General features: G+C 35.4%; 1 protein-coding gene across 11 annotated transcripts in view; it reads right to left on the bottom strand.

Annotated features, from left to right (window-relative positions):
- The window catches only part of LOC129262143 (chromodomain-helicase-DNA-binding protein 1-like), a 57,036-nt gene that overhangs the window by 3,638 nt on the left and 33,865 nt on the right, over positions 1–19,533 (bottom strand). For 8 of the 11 annotated variants that reach the window (XM_064100202.1, XM_064100197.1, XM_064100198.1 and 5 more), the window contains exons 28-37: positions 18,814–18,937; positions 18,089–18,239; positions 17,613–17,726; positions 16,752–17,141; positions 16,092–16,199; positions 11,568–11,746; positions 10,778–10,874; positions 7,168–7,325; positions 5,663–5,752; positions 48–179 (exon numbers count right to left, since the gene is read on the bottom strand). In XM_064100202.1, the coding sequence (XP_063956272.1) occupies positions 48–179; positions 5,663–5,752; positions 7,168–7,325; positions 10,778–10,874; positions 11,568–11,746; positions 16,092–16,199; positions 16,752–17,141; positions 17,613–17,726; positions 18,089–18,239; positions 18,814–18,937 (1,543 nt within the window). The remainder of the gene's footprint in view (positions 1–47; positions 180–5,662; positions 5,753–7,167; positions 7,326–10,777; positions 10,875–11,567; positions 11,747–16,091; positions 16,200–16,751; positions 17,142–17,612; positions 17,727–18,088; positions 18,240–18,813; positions 18,938–19,533) is intronic. The other 3 variants (XM_064100206.1, XM_064100207.1, XM_064100208.1) reach the window with 3 other exon arrangements.

Genomic DNA, 19,533 nt, shown 5'->3' with positions numbered 1-19,533 from the left:
TTGGCTTTAATAGACCTATAAATAAGGACTACAAGCCAGCTCCTCACCTTCCATGTGAATCCTCTCTATCCCTTGAATACCTGCTGTCACCCCCAGCACCTGGATGGTACGTTCCACCAAACCTGTGGTTGTCGTAGTGCTGCCGATTGTAACCCCCTCCTCCATCACTGGACCCATACCTGAAGACGGGAAGGAGTTTCCATTGTGATGCAATAAAGAAAGACAAGAGATAAAAAGTGATTGACAGGATGAAGAAAGAGAGGGAGGGAGGGAGGTGGAAAGCAACAGAGGGAAGGCAAAAGGGAAACGAGGGGAGGAAAGGAAAGAGCAAGAGAGAGGTTGATATAAAGAGAGAAAAGGAGAGACAGACAGAGGGAGATAGAGGGGGGATGAGAAGAATATGAGAAAATTCAGAGTGAGATAAATAATTTGCAGAATGAAACCAAAGAAAAAAGAAAAAAAAAAAGAATAGGATACAAAGAGAACCAAAGAAAAAAAAGTGGGAGAAACTTGGTAAGAACTTTAGATTACAATTACCACTGTATGTTCATAAATCACTTGGTCAGTAGACACTTTTATGGCCACCCTGCACAAAGGTGTAGAAAGTAAATCAGATTTAATGATTACCAATGATTGATTGTTTGTATATGGCAATAAAAAATACTGTTGTTTTGGCCTTCACATGTGGGTTTGAACTTGTGCATGACCTGTTAGGTAAAGAAGAAGTAAGAGTTTAGTGAGACGCCTTGACACCGATGTTGATCTCAGATGTTAAAGTAATAGTTAAAAAGAACTTGATGCCAAGGTGTTACATTTGACAAGCTTTTAAGGGAGACAGTCCATTCTCCTTGCTCTGTAATGTATTGTTACAATAGACTTAGGAAGATTATGTTCAGTAGAAGGTATTTATGACATCACACTTGCTTCTTTGACGCATTCCTATACCAAGCATTTTTGTCACCTAAGTGGTTGGCCTTTGGCAGTCTTTCACCAACAAAAGGTTCTGCCCGACACTTAATTCATATTTAAGCTATCCAACCTTGGGGGGGGGGGGGGGTTCCACAAAAGAGTTAAGTCAGACCAAAAGTCATGTTCCAATTTTAAATGTGCACATGATACTCAATGTGTAATCTCAATGATTAATGAGCTATAGAGCCTACCCAATGAGCATGATCTGACCAATGAGGCAATGCGTTATGTACATCATGTAACTGAGAATTCAATTGAGATTTTTTAGTCAAACTATATACACCAGCATTTATTCACCAAATGATGTGAAATATTAAGATTTTGATATGAACATATACTCCATGAGATGTTATGAAGGCAAGTCAGGAGACTAGGTAATGAATCTAATTGGTTGAAACTCAAGTTTAATTAGATTTTGGGATTTATGTTTGATTGCAATTCTTCTTGCAATGGGCCCTTAGAGTAGATGAAGTTGATGAACTATCTCCCATTTATTAAGACAATAGGGCCGTCTGCACCATCCCGAGTTTTCAAATTAGCGCGCTATTTCTGATCCGGCAAATTATCCCGATCTGAAAAATCTCGAGATAGTTGGCGGTGGAGACGCAATTATCGCGCTAGTTCGTAGGATTAATCTCGAGATTGCAATCCCAAGTCAACTCGGGTTTATTTGCAAAATAGCGCGCTATTTTACGAATTATCCCGCTAATTCGTCGGTGCAGACGCACTCGAGATTGGACTCGGGGTAATTTATTCATGACGTCAGTCCATAATGCAATTCGCGTTCCACTTCCGCCTTGGTCAAAACATAAACACGTGCGAAAGTCAACTTTATACATGCGAATAGCGTTCATCAATTGCCTAATAAGCAACGATGGTGTCCCACCAGTGAATGGATTTTGGGAGAGACCAGACCGAAGGGGGAGGCGCTCATCGACGATGGTCATATTCAATAACAACACTGACAGCAGTGTTGTCTTATTCCTTCGCAAAATGTGAGCAAATAGCATTTCTTTCCTCCTTCTCTCCCTCTCTCTCTCTCTCTGTCGTTGCCTCCTACTCCGCCATCATATTTAACGAAGAATACATCACTTCTTCACTCGCTGAGCTGAGAGGATTGTTGCATAACACCGGTCAAATTCGGCGAAAGTGCTAGTGAAAGGAGTACATTGCTTGCATATCGCGGGAAGTTATTCAAAAGCGCGGGCCGTTGAAACTCCAAGATCCGAAAGTGCGCATGCTCGAAATATCGGGTTTGTTGCCTCGCTCGAGCAGGAATCGCTGTCTTGCGATGGTGCAGACGGGGTTTCTTGAATCTCGAGATTAATCGCGAAGTGGGCCGATCGGGCTAAAATCTCGAGATTGAGCAAACTCGGGATGGTGCAGCACCACCTAATGTGTCAAACCATAACCATTCAGAACTACTTCTCTCTATTCTGACAATGATCATGTTGAATGATTGATATAAGTAGCATTTTGAATAATTTATACATGCTTTGATCCATGTCTATCTTAAATTTTTTTTAAAAATATCAGAAATTTTTTTAGACAATTTGCCACTTTCGCTTCACTTTCATCTCCTGCACTCCTGTCAACATAAAACTTTATCTATTGTATAAAAAAGGTTAATTCCTAATATTGTGCAATGTACAGACCAAAGAGACAAGACTTAACCTCAACAATCTGTAGTTTGTTTGCATTTCAAAAGCATAACATCTTCTCATAAAATTTATGAAAATAAATCTGTGGAGTATAAGTGTTAGTGACAACTTGGAATGTGCTTTTCCTGAAAGTCTATGTACCACAAGCAGAGAAACATGTTTTTGTTTTCCAACACGATAAAAATTATTAAGTTGGCAACTGCCCAAGTAACCTCTTTACAATGAAATTATGAGGATCAAGTATCGTTTCAAATGGGGAAATATAATTCTGCCTTGCCATGATAACGATGGAAAAGAAAGCTTTCTAAATCCTTTTTTATCTTTGTATCAGTTGGCCTAAATTATGAGCTTTCCTTATTTCAAATGCACGAAGAATCCTACTGCACAAGATTTAAACATGTAAAGACTATATTTACTAAATCTTTAAATCAGGAATGGGTATAACAATTTAGACTTGACAGTGATTGAGAAAACTACTTCAATGAACGAGGGGGATTAAACCGTACATAAAAAATAAAAGGTAATAATTTTTTGTTACAAATATTCTACAACCATTTATAATTTCATCTGATAAAACATAGGATGAAGCCCAATTGAACTTTGAATATTACACACAATTGGCTTTTATTTCACAGAGCAAACTGGTCCTTTAAAATGCAATGATAAATCTCTATGCATTACTCAACAAGGTGCTAACATTCTTGAACTGCACTTGATAGCCTCCGAACCCCCCATATATCTGACATCTTAAATGGGGAAGGTGAGGGTTATAAAAACGGGCGTCAAGATGACACCCTATACCGAACCCATAAACTAGGTGAAAGGAGACTGGTTTTGTTTATTCAAAGAACATAAACATAGTTCCTATACTTCACAACACTTTAAATCTCCATGGCAGTATAATACCGCTAAAACAAGATGGTAACTGGAAGAAACAAACGGGTGATATAGAAAGAGATAAAAAGTGGACAATATAGATGTTTACAGTGACGGGTCAAATGTGCAAAAAACTATAGAAATTTTTCTTAAGGTGATTTATCATTGTGTGACATATATTGTTACAAGCTGGAATGGTACCAAATATAACTACAACCATTTCTCATCATACACAGTCCATACAGATCAGTTCGAAAAGCTAAACCCAAATATATTCAAATTAATGAGAAATATAAATAAAAAGTAAATACATCTAAATGATGAATAAAAAGACTTTGTCACCTTTTTTGCATGAATAACCACTTTAAGAATTACTTTAAAATACATAAATGGTGGCTTTCTTTAGTCTGAATGCTTAAAATTGTGCAGCAAAACCATTTTATATTTGCTCTGAGCTGGTGACATCTGTACTTGTTATAACTCAGGGACATGTCAGCAGCACTGTATAATATCACAAGTAACAGACTGCAATATTCAATTAGATTTCTCAACATTTAGACATTTGTATTAGCTATCAGTGACCCAATCACTGTGCAATAAAAATATACATAACTTTACCAACTTTCATGCTTGTGGGTAAAATTTGCATATCATTTTTCAAATCATATTACATACATGCAATATCTATTTGAATACATTGAGGCAAAAGCATAAATAAATGTGTTTTGGAAACGATATCCCTCGCTTAGTTGAAACGAATATATCTAATTCACTATATAAAAAAGAGATGTACATCATAGTTTGTGCTCTTAAACCCATAATAATAGTGATGAACAGAAATTAAAAAATCGAAATAATGTAGATGATTTGCAAATATGAAAGAATGCTATATAGGCTTAACTAATCACATGATCCACCCTGGAAATTTGAGCACCCATAAATATACTGAAATTTATAGCATTATAACGAGGTATGAAAGTCATTAACATAAATAAGAAAGGACATATCAGATAAACATTATTTGGTGCAAAGGTTATTATCAATTTATCATCATAAAATTAATAATGGAATAAGTGTGCTGGTTTGCAAAATGGATTAGAAAAATTAATGTTTACTATAGTTAGCTAGATTAGCACAATGTAGTGGACAGATGCATTGCAGTGAAAAAAAAAACCAGTGCAAACTAAACCACATCATGTATCTATGGTTATGTTATCTTTGTCATTAGCTTCCATCGTAACAGGGCTCATCAGCCATTTAAAACATAATGGTAAAGTTGCTATAACTGTAAGTCTTTAAAGGACAAGTCCACCCCAACAAAAAGTTGATTTGAATGAAAGGGGAAAAATCCAACAAGCATAACACTGAAAATTTCATCATAATCGGATATAAAATAAGAAAGTTATAACATTTTGAAGTTTCACTTAATTTCACAAAATTGTTATATGCAAATCCTGGTCAATATGCAAATAAGCAAATTGATGACGTCCCCCACTCACTATTTCTTTTGTATTTTATTATATCAAATATTAAAAATTCTAATTTTCTCCTCATTGTCAGTGAACGAAAATTTCATTCCTCCCTGAACATGTGGCATAACCATTATTTTAACAATTAATGGTGAAGTCAAGTTGGTCCTTATTGTCAAATCTGTTAAAATCTAAATATTATATATAATTCAAACAATACAAAACAAAATAGTGAGTGAGGGACATCACCGACTCTCTCATTTGCATGTCACTGAGATGTGCATTTAACTGTTTTGTGAAAAATTAGCACAACTTAAAAATGTCACTTATTTCACATCTGATTTTGATGAAATTTTCAGCGTTGTGATTGATTTTTCTTTATTGATTCAAATCAACAATTTTCTGGGGGAGGGGGACTTGACCTTTAAGAAATAGGCCCATGAACCTCTAGTTCTGATAGCCACCAAAAAGAATGACTTAATTATCCAAATATAACCTGTAGTGGTTAACAATGTACAGTTTATGTTTGTCTGAGTACACAAGTGTACTGAAAAAAAAAACCATGGTTTTAATCTTTGCCCCCCCTCTCTCTCCCTAAAAAATATGATGCATAAAATAATCTGCGCAAAGGAAGGTAATGTAGGGGGATGAGCGGATGGGGAAGGTATGAAGGGGGGAGAGCCTTACCTGTCTCGGTATTGCTCTCTACCATGGCCATCGACTGGCCCCCTCCGTTCTTGGGACCAGTCATTAAAACCGTGCCGTTGCTGACCAAAACTGTGCCACAATAGTGGGTGGAAAAAATAAATTGGGAACAAAAAATATTCAACAAAGACACACAATGAGAAATAATAAAAGGCTGGCAACAAAGAAACAAGAATTTCATTGGGAGCAGGGTCTATAACTCTTCTGTTCCATACACTTTATCAATATTTGTGACTTGAAGGTGACTAGTAATTACTATATTTTTAGGTGACAAAATGAGGAACAAAAATAACATTTAATAGATTTAGCAGCACTTTTCTAATTGTGCAATTTTACAACAAAAATACAAGCACTAACATCAAGGCAAGTCATAAACATCTAATCACGAAATTAACATAAATCTTTTAACTAATACTTTGAGTTCGTTGCATTTCGAAGTCCCTTTCTGATAACAATGAGCTTTTACATCTATGCCGATACTAGTCCTTAAAAGAATTCAAATCATCTAATATTTATCAAGGTGAAAATGCTTTCAGATCTGATATCTTTCTCAGATTTTGTTTGGCTGGAAGGCACTGCTACTAGGGTAACTGTCCGATGAAAAGGGACTTGTCGAATGAAACGCCCCCCTTCTTTCATGGAACATGATTAAAATTTATTACAAGTTATAAGAATTGTTAAAATATTGATATTACATAGTTCTCTATTGGCCAAACAAAGTTCTTACTCGAAATATGGTTGGCTTTTTTTTTCTTAAACATACAATATAAGGGCCAAGAATGCAACTAAAGATCTGTTACTGTATAAAGTTTGTTGAAATTTAGGTATGTTGTCTAAATTGGAGCCAGTTGATATCAGATATAACTGGAAAGCAATTCTCACAGGAGCATGTGTTGAGGTGTTATGGTTGAAAGTCCATGATTACATTCTAACTTGCATGATATTTCTCTCACCCATATTCAATCCCTGCTCTAGTTTTGAATGATTTTTTTTTTCTTAATATTTGAATGCGTCATTCAACAAAGATAGGTATAGTCACTGTTCTGGTGGCAAACATTAAGAAAAGTGACTTTGAGTTGTAACATGACTGTATTTTCAACAACCCATAGACAAGCAAAACAGGGGGGTTATTTTTAAGACTTCAGACACAATAACACAGAGCATAATAATAGACCATATAACTGATTTTCATGATTGTTTTGATAAGTTAAGAAAAATAAAACCTTCAAACTATTTTACAATCAACTGCTAAACTTTGTGTTACCAGACCAAGATTGTGCTTGTGAAAATATGCAATAATTATCACATAATAAAAGTAAACAAACCATTTCGAATCTACAACGACCAGTGACAATTAACACAAATCAAATCATAAAGAACATCGAACAAGGGAACAAGGATCCTATGGAAAATAATAATGGGACCACAATTGGTGAATGGAATGAAACACTGGCAACAAGACAAGGACTATTGAAGAGTACACCTACCTGTCTCTTCCTCTGTCACTCTGAGCATCAGCAGCTGTATGTGGTCTTCTGACATTCCCTGGTCCTCCTCCTTGGTGATGAGGAGCCCCATCTCGACCTCGCTGTATGCCTCCATCAGCCTGTCGCTTTTTGGAGGGAGCAGAATTGTGTGATTTTGCCTGTCGTCCATGCATGTTTGTTTGTTTTTGTTTTTGTTTTGTTTAATCCATTGCACATCACATATGACAAAGGGGGGACAAAATACAATAACAAAAAGAAGCTAAGCAACTGATGACACGGACACCATTAAATAATAATATTCATGCTAGGTTCTAAATAATTGTGCTGTATTTCAGAGGTTAGTCAGCATAATTACGTTAGTCGTGTTATAGGGGTGATTTTTTTTATTCATAGATTTCTTTCAAAAGTAGAATATAATCAGGTATGACATGCTTGCGTCAGATGATAACCAGGACCGCATGAATTGCATATGAAATTTGCATAAATACTGATGACAAAATAGCGATAAATGTTAAAATAATATACACACATCTTCTAAAAAATATGATAAAGCAATCTTTCATATAAAGTGCTTCACAGATTTATATCAGGTTTATTATGGCATTATTCAGGAATTTTGATATTCATCAATTAAATCATAATTGTTTCACAAAAGATCAACCACTATTCTAAAATTTTGGTGACAATCTGTACTGTTTAACAGGACCAAAGAAATACAGCACTTATCTAAATGAAAAAAAGGTGCGTAATGTCATACAATTCTAAGACTATAAGCTTCTATATCATGCAAAGTGCACAATAAATATAAAGTAAATGTACAGGAACTTCTTTTCATTTCCCTTCAAATGATGACTAATGACTGAAAATGGCTCAAATATTTTCAAGATTTTAAATAGAATGGAAGTACCTGGGGATAGTTCGCTAACAGCCAAAATCAATTTCAAGGTGTAGACCAATATCATGAAATTCATTTGATCTCTCATAAAATAAAATTGAGTTTAGCTCTCAGTGAGTAATCCCCATGGGGTATTCCACAAAAAGTAAATTTAACAAAGTTGAAAATGAGCACAAATGTAAAGAGTAATCAATCAATGTACAAGTCACTGCTCATGTCAAATCTCCCAGGACCACAGATATGTGCTTGGCTCAGAGAAATTTCATTTCATTTTGTGTTTTAATTTTTTTTCCAGCTAACACTGACAAAATCTGGTGTGGAGAATGTTCTTCAAATGCTTGCCTAGGGTAACAAAAGGCGTGATGCACCAAGGGTCATCTCTTTTTTAAAGGAATCCCACTCACTCAGTGCCTTTAATATATCTTTTGCCTGTAGTTTTATCTCTGTAAAATGAGAGGTAAGCCAGAGAGGATTTTTGATGAAAGATGCTTTGACTTCTGATATGGTGCTGAATTTCACCAAGGTAGTGATCAGATGCCACAGACATCTTAAAATCTTAACAAAAATTACATCAACCCCCTGAACAGAAACAGGCACTAACTTCTCCCAAGCAATACTCCTCATTAAGGCTGTTTTACACTGTGTTGTTGTTTGTAATCCCAACACAAACAAATAAGTTATACGATGATCCAAAAGATTTTGGAATCAAAGAGTTTCAACTGAAATATTGGGGCACATGATCAGCATAAATCTTTCCAAGAATTTGATACAAACTTATGTCAGCTTTATTGAAAGAAGGCCTAAGAGTCTATCTTGTTGAGCAAGTTCTTGGAAAATTTTACCTGACATTGAATAATTTATTTTAACAAACATGCAAATGTCATCACTTATGACTAGATCACTATCAAAACACTTCTACACACAGGGAATCATGCTTAACATTAACATTTCAATTTCTGAATCATTAAAATTTCTATAGGACTTTTTTTTAAAGAATGTCAAAAATATTTTTATTCAAGAACATGTTAGAGTCAAATTCACACATCCAATTTCCTTTCTACAACATATGATCTCTATCAAATAGTGAAAATTCATAAAATAATTGGCCTATAACTAAAACAATAAATAATGCACAATTTTTGTTTGTGTTCTGGCTTACATTATTACAGTTTTTTCTTAAGAAATAAAAGTTGTAATATTGAGCTATACAAAACAGAGTACAACGACAACAGAATATGATATGTTATTTACAAAACAAAACCAAAAGAACAAATTAGGCTTGCATTTGCATAGCAGTTGAAATTGAATATTGTGTAACATATTTGTTTGTCATTTTCATTTGTAAACTGTAAATAATTTAAATTCATTCTGATTTTGGAAAAGAGATGGTAGAAGTAAGTTGTAGTTTATCATGTGAATTCATAAGAAATTTCTATCACCATATGGCATTTAGACCTTTTTGAGGAATCAATAATTTGTACGAATATAAAGAAATCTTCCTGAAAAAGACTGAATAAAAAGTTGGCTGATAAGTTTTCCATCTAACTGCTGAATTAACACAAGCCAGATATTTACACAAAATTAAACATGTTAAAGGTCTTATCAGATGCGGTACAAGAAATTGATAAAAACATATTTCACCAAAAAGCTACAAAATACAATAATGCAAATTTAATGCATTTCCTTTTTTAACCAGGAAATATTTGCATAGAGAAAAAATAAAATTGCAAGCCTAAAAAATGGGCTTTATTAATGTACCAACAGCTTAGATTCTATGATGTCATCCTATGTGAATGGTGTTGTTATTAGATGCATTTGTTCTTCGTACAGAAGTTTGATTTACCATATTTTTTTTCTAAAATAATTTGCACAGAAAAACATTCAAAATATTCTACGGCAGGACAAATATCTACAGTTCTATACAAAAAAATGGTGATTTCTTTGTGAACGCTATTTTTGCTTTGCCTGTTATGTCAGAAAATAATGTTTCATACAATATTCTATGCAGATATACTGATGAAAAGCTTAGCCAAATGAGCATCAAATAAAAAATTGGCCCAAAATATGTTACGGACCTGCAGCTTTCATCAGTATGAGCAGGAAACACCTTTCACGCTTTTTATCTTTGCATATTAATTTCAAAATTTCTAACCAGAACAAGAAAATAATCTTACTTTTACTACATACAAACGCAAGTAATTGCACCTCCATTCATTAATGATGGCATAGTATTCTAGCCACTGAGAAGTACAATAAAGCTGATTTTAATGCTCATAAATTTGAGTGAATCTAAAGCAAAATACCCAGCCGGTAAACAGGAAAAAAGGCATGAAACTTGTATTGCTGTAGTCTACTCCATAATATTTTTTCAAAGATATTGTGATGTTTTAGCTCCCGATGCAGTCTTAAAGGAATTTCTTTTCAAAGACTTAATATATCATTCAAATCAATAATTCTGAAGATTTTAATGATTTTGGTGGATTTCATGGGAAAAGTGAATTCCATCTTAAATACAAATTCTTCTACATCCTATTCTCCGGTCTTTATCTTTCAATAGCGTGAAATAATTCAACAAAAATTGCAAGGATTTATCTCCATAATCATTTAGGTTGAAAATGTATGGGCACAAATCATGTGATTGGATACTGAGAGTATGTCCGCTTATAAATACAAAACAGAAAGAAAGTTAGAGAAGAGATAAAAACAGAACATTACCTCATCCTCCTCCCTCTTTTTATGGGCATGGCGATATAGTCGGTAGAGCTTCTTGGCATCAAACTCTGTGAACATTGCCACAAAAGTCCAAAGGTCTCTGTAACAATGAAAAGATACAAGAGAAATGATGTATGATTGCACTCTTGTATTGCCTACACTGGAGATGCTTCATCTTTCACTTGTTATAAGACTTATTTCTCATCACCCAAGTGCACTTAGAAATGACAAAATTGTAATTTTCCCTGAAAAAAGAGGAAATTTCCCTTTAAAGTACCCAACAAGGATTTGATTTTACTATCTGTATTGTATTACTTGAACTGTATCTCAAATAGACTAAGTTTTCCTTTGTCTGCTCATAACAGACGTTTGGTATTGAATATATACCAAACATATCCTAAGAATGCAAAATATAATATTAGTAGTTGGATTTATATAGCACATTGACTATAAAATTGTGAAAAGATATTTACTTTCTCATCAAGGACTAAAATTTATTGAGATATTTTCAAAAGGTACAGAGCAAGAGTACAAAATATATCAGGGCTATAACTGGATATATGAAGATTTGCAACAGCATCCATTGATGCAGTCTTAACCTCTGAGGCTGCTGCATCTTACTAACCTAAAACAAATTAGGAATCAGAGGATATACAAAAACGTATCAAAGCATACAAAAACAACAAAGATCTTGGAGCAAATAAATCTGTGGCAATATTAAAGAAATACCATGGAGCCTTACATGCCTGTGTCCCTATCCCTTCCCCCTTGCTTCCCCAACCTCTTTACTTACCCTTTCCATTCTTGGATTTTGTCAGGGTCATTGAACTCTTGGATGCATTCATTGATGCGATCACCAATCTTCAGGAGGCATTGTCTAGTGTGATTGAGTTGCTCTCTCTCCGACACATCTTCTGGAGGATTGTCCAACAGTTTCAGAGCCCTCTTCACTGGTCTCATCCTCTCCTTACACTGAAGATTTAAAAAAAATGAAAATAGTTGCAGTAAACACTGATTTCATGAGAAATTCTGTAAAACCAATGTTAATTCTCGCTACCCCAAATAAGAACAAAAATCTCATAATGCGCGAGACGAGATAATTTTCACTCCGTTGGGTCGTCATCACCACTTCCGGTTCAGAGTCATTCTCGCGCGAGGTTCGCGATACCGAGTTTTCCACCACGCTGAAATCGATGCCATTCAGCGTAATATGTACAGATTAGAATACTTTTTATTTAATTTGGTCAGTTTTGATTCCATTTGAATTACAAATAAAAATAAAAAATATATTTCACATGAAAATAATTTTTATTCATGTTTTTATTTGGTTATAAAAAAATTAAACAAAAAATGAATATCTTAAAATTTCGCATTTAGCGACCGGCCTGACATCGTATTCTACTAGACGCTAAATATATACAGCATTCATTCCATTCAATTTTTCATCGACCACAAAATGGATAACAAATCAGTTTTGGAACTTAAAAAAATCTTAACTGACAAAGGAATACCGTGCAATGGAAAGCGTCGGGCAGAATTAGTGACTTTAGCAGAAAAGGCCGTTAAACTGTATCGTGAAAGAGAGGGTTGTGATCACGAACTTTCCGAGCGAAAGCGACATTGTGTTGTGCATGACGGCACTGTTGATCTGAATGGCAAAACAGTGCATTGGACTTCCGAACAGGAAGTTGTAATACCGAAAAGCTATCCCATAATGCAATGCGCGTTACAGGGATTTTCCCGGATCTCGGCGAAATCGCTATTTGGGGTAGCGAGAATTGTCACTATATGGGATTCCATGGTAAATTTGCTAATTTCTCAGCAATTACACAATTTCTTCTTTTAGCACATTAAATTTTTTTTTTAAACCATCTTGACACCTGTGTAGTCATTTGATTGGATTCAGTACAAACTATTTTGAAATTGTTACAACTGGGCCCCGTCTTACAAGGAGTCACGATTGATGTGATCAATCTCAAGTATGTGGAAATCCATCAATATCATAATTTTTTCTTAAGGAAATTTGCCCAGTGTCCTTTAAAAACTAAGAGAAGCATACTGAATTGTCAAGACAAGTGGAACGCCTCTGGCAGTCTCGCCTGCATTACGCGATTTAATATAGCAGCAGTGCTAACTTTGAAAACTACTATAAAATAATCATTCACAAAACACCATTCATATAATGACATAATACCACGTTCATTGACCATAAATGACATTTGAACGGGGACTTAAAGGTAAATGTTAGTTTTGGTAACGATATCAAAATGAGTTCGTACAGAATCCAATGAAATTACCACCAAAGTGTCTGTTTGTATAAATAAAACGCATGTGCCAAAGGATTCTGGAAGAAATTGTGTAATTGCTGAGAAATCAGCAAATAAGCACAGGATTCGGGTAGAGCGTCGGGCCCGACGCTCAAAGCAATAATTATACACTGTCCCACGTGCGCTTATCTGTGTTGGGGAAGTTCAGTCTGAACATTTTTCAGCGTAGATTTCAAGATTTCACAAAGTTCAGTTTATGTAACTGTACCAGATCTAGATCCTCGATGATATACTGACAATTAAGCCTGGTTTTACAGACTTTCTCATGAAATCAGTGTTTACTGCAACTACTGGAATTTCTCTTTAAGACTTGTCAACTACACCCATGTCCACATTTCATTTACTCTATCCATAAACTTTCAAAGTTATGATGGCAATTCAACAATTACCCCAACATGGCCTAAGTTTATTGACCTTAACTGACCTTTGATCTTGGTTTTGTGACCTGAAACTCACAGGGGATGTTCAGTGATACTTGATTACTCTTATATCCCAAGTTTTATGAACTAGATCCATAAACTTTCAGAGTTATGATGGTAATTCAACAATTACCCCCAACACGGCCAAAGTTCATTGACCTTTAATGACCTTTGACCATGGTCATGTGACCTGAAACTCGTACAGGATATTCAGTGATACTTGATTACTCTTATGTCCATGTTTTATGAACTAGATCCATAAACTTTCAGAGTTAGGATGGTAATTTAACAAATACCCCCAACACGGCCAAAGTTCATTGACCTTAAATGACTATTGACCATGGTCATGTGACCTGAAACTCGCACAGGATATTCAGTGGTACTTGATTAATCTAATGTATAAGTTTCATGAACTAGATCCATAAATTTTCAAAGTTATGATGGTAATTCAACAAATACCCCCAACTTGGCCAAAGTTCATTGACCCTAAATGACCTTTGACCTTGGTCATGTGACCTGAAACTCGTGCAGGATGTTCACTAATACTTGATTAACCTTATGCCCAAGTTTCTTGAACTAGATCCATATACTTTCTGAGTTATGATGTCATATCAAAAACTTAACCTTCAGTTAAGATTTTGAAAATAATTCTCCCAACATGGTCTAAGTTCATTGACCCTAAATGACCTTTGACCTTAGTCATGTGACCTGAAACTCAGACAGGATGTTCAGTAATACTTGATTAACCTTATGTTTAAGTTTCATGAACTAGGTCCATATACTTTCTAAGTTATGATGTCATTTCAAAAACTGAACCTTAGGTAAAGATTTGATGTTGACGCCGCCGTCGACGTCGGAAAAGCGGCGCCTATAGTCTCGCTCTGCTATGCAGGCGAGACAAAAACAGTGAATGTATGTATGAATATACATCATTGCTAGAAAATATTTTGAACAAACAAACAAGGATTTTAGATGTTGATGGCTTTCCATAGTTGCAATTGATCAGATCAATCACAACTCTTTGTAAGACGGGGGCCTGGCATTTATCTGTAACACAAACCATGATTACATGAAATGGAATGAGACTTTCTTCTTTGTACTAGGTCTTTTTTCTTCATATTATACAAAAATTCAGAGGCAATAACAAAAGGAAGATCTATTCTGTGGTTGAGTTGCTCTTACTCTGAGACAACTTCTGAAGAGTTGTCCCTTTGGAGCCCTAATAACTCATGGCCTGTATTCTGAAGTTGGGTTTTACTTAGAAAAACAAAATTACGGGTCCCCGACAAAGTTCATCCCCAAAACAATAAAGAACAAAGGTTTTAAAAAACAAAGAAATACATAAGAATTTTAAAAAGACAATAAAATACATAGGAAATTGATTATTTTTGACAATTTTTTTGTAGATTTTTGTTAGAAAAGTTGAAATTGATATGTTCATCAAAAATTACCATTCTAGTAGCCATTTAAAGTGAGTTAAAGGCAAAAACATACACAAAAAACAAATTTAGGGCAGATTTCATACACTTATTTGCATAATAAATTAATGAAAAAATATAAGCGATCAATTTGTTGAAAATTTTACTAAACAGTCTTGGAGTTTACATCCAGCTATATGTGCGTGCAAATTTTTGAGGCGATCGCGCAATCAAAGGCCGAGATCTGACTGAGTGGGTGGGGGGTCAAATTTACCCCCCCCCCCCCAGTATAATGTTGGTCCAAAAGAGCCCAGTTAACCCTAAATAGACTGGGCTATTTTGACATCTAAGAAGACTGAGGGGGGGGGGGGGCTGATTCAGCCCCCCCTTATGATCTCGGCTGTCAATTGCGCGATCGCAACAAAAATTTGCACGCACCAATGGCCAATGGCATAATCTACAAAACTATACCATCAAATTCTGTGAAAAATCTCATTGCTCATTAATTATGCTAATTCATGCGTAAAATCACAAGTTTGCTCTAGTTAACAAAATAATGCCCTTAAAATGCTAATTTTTGTTTCACATACTCTTTATAGGAATCTGATCAAATGTATTAAAAAAATATTTCAATATCACATTTATTTTCTTATGTATTTTATTGTTTTCTAAATTTCTTATGTATTTCTTTGTGTTTCGACTTTTAATTTTTTACTGTTTTTTCAATGGAAATTGTCGGGCACTTTATTTTGACCATAAACAAGATAAAATTAACTGTAATCAGTAAAAGAAAAAATAAATATGTTTATGAATTTTGGCTAAAAACACTATTTGCATGGGTTTTGTACACAAATTCATTTTTTTGAGAAATTTTGGGTCTGCATGCACTTTGAATATTTGAAACAGCATACCCGGGGGTTGCGAGAGACTTGAATTAAATAGTCAGCGAGCGACGCGGTCAAAAAAATTTCTTCGGGTTAAGAGAGGCTTAACTGAAGTATTAAAGGAGAGCAACAGGGGTCGGCTGTACAAAAATGTTGATTATTTTATGGAATTGGACAACACTATACAAAAACAAAATTTTCTGAAGTCCACATTAAAATATGATGCCTCAACATTTGAACTCTTTTCCATACAAAGGGAGTATACTTACAGAACTGAAAGTGTTATCATCAAGTTCTCCGGTTGGATTGAAGACTACAGGCGTTTGCATTATCAGGAGATTTCTTTTGGCAGCTGCTTTCTTGTTTCCACCTTTGCTCTGTGTATTGAAACACAATATATGCATTACGTATTGATTTTGCTATACTCACTAAAATAATGAAATGCTGTATGTGTCTCTGTCTTGAATCTCTCTAGGGTCTAATAATGATAATAGTTAGAATTTCTGTAATGCCTTTCCCACAAGATACAAAGCACTTCGCAAGTAACAAGCCAAAATATTTGATGCAATGCAGATAAGTGACTCTCAAATAATGAAAAATCTAATTCATCTGATTATTGTGTAAATTTATTCAATCCATTTAATACAGTGTTCAATAACACCCTATCATTTTAAGCATACTAAAAAAAATATATAAAAAAAATCAGAACAATTCTTGCATTTCACAATGTAACTTGCATATTTTTCTACAAGCTGGTAAAAAAAAATTAAGTATGAGAATTATTTTTAGTCAAATTAACAGTAGAAGACTGTCATTGTCTGCTAATCCAGATAGAAAAGACATATGGCGTGTCAGGAAATATCATTACTGAAAGACCAATGAGGACACAAGAATTGTGAAAAGTGAGAATGATAAGACCAAGATCTTACCTTCTTTGGTTCTTCGATTTCTCCCTCCTCGATCTCCCTCTCTTCATCATCATCCTCCTTCTCCGACTCCACCTCCTCCTCCTCTGATTCTATTTCATCCTTCACTTCTTCTTTCTCCTTCTTTGTCTTTTTATCTTGCCTCTTCTTTGGTTCCCTTTTATTCTCCTTGCCTTTCTCCTTTTCCTTCTCCCTCTCCTTTTTTCTTCTCTCCTTCTCCTTTTCGTCCAGAGGTTTGCGGCCCCTCTTCTTTGGCCCCTTATCAGTGTCATTTTTGTTAGTGATTTCGCCATTGTCTTTGTTTTCGGCTTTTTTCCTTCTGCCAGGCTTTGGTTTCTCCTCCGTTTCCTCTTTCACTTTGGTCCCTTTCCTTGGTCTGGCATTTTGTGAAATCTGTATATCACAACAACGTTCAACAATTAAGAGATACTATCTTTCATCACTTCAATTTCAAGAGACATCTTGGAGCAAAAAGACAACAAATGACAACATATACATTTGAGCCATATATATCTAATTATGATAAAGCAGTTCAACCTTTAAACAAGATATTGTGCAAAAAGATAATTTTTTGAAAATGTTAACACTCACACATTTTTCATGATCCCTGAGGATTCCTTGATCCTGTCTGAATGTATTGTTATCAATGACAAACGTTCAGATAATGACAACTACAATGGAATCTTTTGTTTTGATTGGCTGAGAAGCCATGTAACTGCTTATGTCACTGACAGACAACTTGAGATTGATGACAAACTTAATGAAACAGGACCGAGTATGAACTATGGAAAATCTTATTTGGATAGGTATACATAAACAACATACTCTTTTTTTCAATCAATGTTTTCAACATGACAGGTTTACCTTATCAGCTGCTTTGCTAGCTGTAGTTTCTTTCTTAAGCACCTTGATCAGGTTCTCCGCTCTGGTCTGTAACTGTTTGGCTTGGGGTTTTTTGGTCAGGTCTGCTAACAAGATCTGCAAATCCATGGGAAAATTGTATTATTTCTGAGCGGAACACATTACATTACTTACATCATATTTGTAACACCTTATTATCCTCCACTTCATCTCAAATCTAACAAATTCATCTTTTCCAAGATTTTCTACCGAGATGGGAGAAGAAAATGGAGGGGAGGGGGAGGATGGCTAGAATATGGAAGACACGCTTAGTCAGGAACAGTGGGAAGGGTGATAACTGCAAATGGGGGGTAACAAGGACAAAACCAACAATAACAAAACTTGGGGTTTACACCAACTACTTGTGGATTTGTACGTTACCATGCTCTTTTTTAATGCATCACTGAAAAACTCAATAAGGTCTCAGGATCAAGATATACCTTGTCGTGTAGGTTGAGAGACGGGTCCATCTTAATGGCTTCCCAGCTACCCAATCCGTACTCGTAGATCCCAATAAGGAGGTTGTGATCATCATCCTCATCCCACTCCACGTCCCAATGGACGATACGTAATCTGGAATGCAGCTGAAATCTATGGTAATGAATCAGAGGAAAAAAAAAAATAAATAATAATAATAAAATAAATAATGCATGAATAAACTCTTTGATATAACATATATTGATGTAGTCGGCTTTCTTGGTGAATTCTGACACAAATTCTGTGTTTACCCCATAACAGATGTTATCCATCACATAGGACAGAGAAAAATATGTAACATTCAATTATTTTACTAGCTATCTAAAAAGTTATATTCAATCAAATATGTAAGTGATAGAATTGGCAATAGCGTAACTGGAGATTTCCAAGGAATAGTAAATGGGTAAAGTGGCAATAAGCAAAACAGTTCTTGGAAAAAACTGGATAAGACAAATTGGTAATTAAGCTTCCAGTAGACGTTCACCAGAGTGTGAGAAAAAAAAAACATTACAAAATGGGATGTATGTCCATGTAGTTTCTATCAATTCATCATATTTTACTGATTGATTGCAGCAAATCTACAGTCACATTTTACACTAGCAGTATCAAATGATATATAATATTTGGTGCATTCTGACACTCTATTATAAGTAGCTACACTTTCCCCTTCGTCATCCTTTGAACTCACTTTTTTCTCTTCTCTTTACTGGCAGGTATGGAGGCAAGTGGTTCATTCTCCTCTTCATGTTTCAGCACCGAAGGCGCGTTGATGGTCACGTTGGAAAGCTTGAATGTAGCACCTCGTTTCTTACCTGATCAAAGAAAATTTGAAGGATACAAAATGGAATACTTTCGACACAACATCAAAGGCAGGAAACACAACACGAATGCATATCATGGCAGATGTGGTTCAAATATATAAATCCTCTTTACAAATTTCCCCAAGATCTGTTATGAAAAGTTTTTCATTTAAATGCAACAACATAATCATCTTTAGGCCTAGTCACCATGAATCTTCACAATCCCCTTACCCCTCCTCCTCCCCCCCCCCGTACACCCTTATACATCCTCCCCCTCCCATACACCCTTATACATCCTCCCCCCTCCCGTACACCCTTATACATCCTCCCCCTCCTGTACACCCTTATACATCCTCCCCCTCCTGTACACCCTTATACACCCTCCCCCTCCTGTACACCCTTATACATCCTCCCGTACACCCTTATACATTCTCTTGTACACTCTTATACATTCCCCTCCCGTACACCCTTATACATCCCCCCTCCCGTACACCCTCATACATTCTCCCGTACACCCTTATACATCCCCCCTCCTGTACACCCTTATACATCCCCCCTCCTGTACACCCTTATACATCCCCCCTCCTGTACACCCTTATACATCCTCC

Source organism: Lytechinus pictus, chromosome 5 (genome assembly GCF_037042905.1).
Source record: "Lytechinus pictus isolate F3 Inbred chromosome 5, Lp3.0, whole genome shotgun sequence".
In the NCBI taxonomy this organism is placed as follows: domain Eukaryota; kingdom Metazoa; phylum Echinodermata; class Echinoidea; order Temnopleuroida; family Toxopneustidae; genus Lytechinus; species Lytechinus pictus.
The sequence above is the reverse complement of the archived record's forward strand: the minus strand, read 5'-3'. Positions and strand labels throughout refer to the sequence as shown.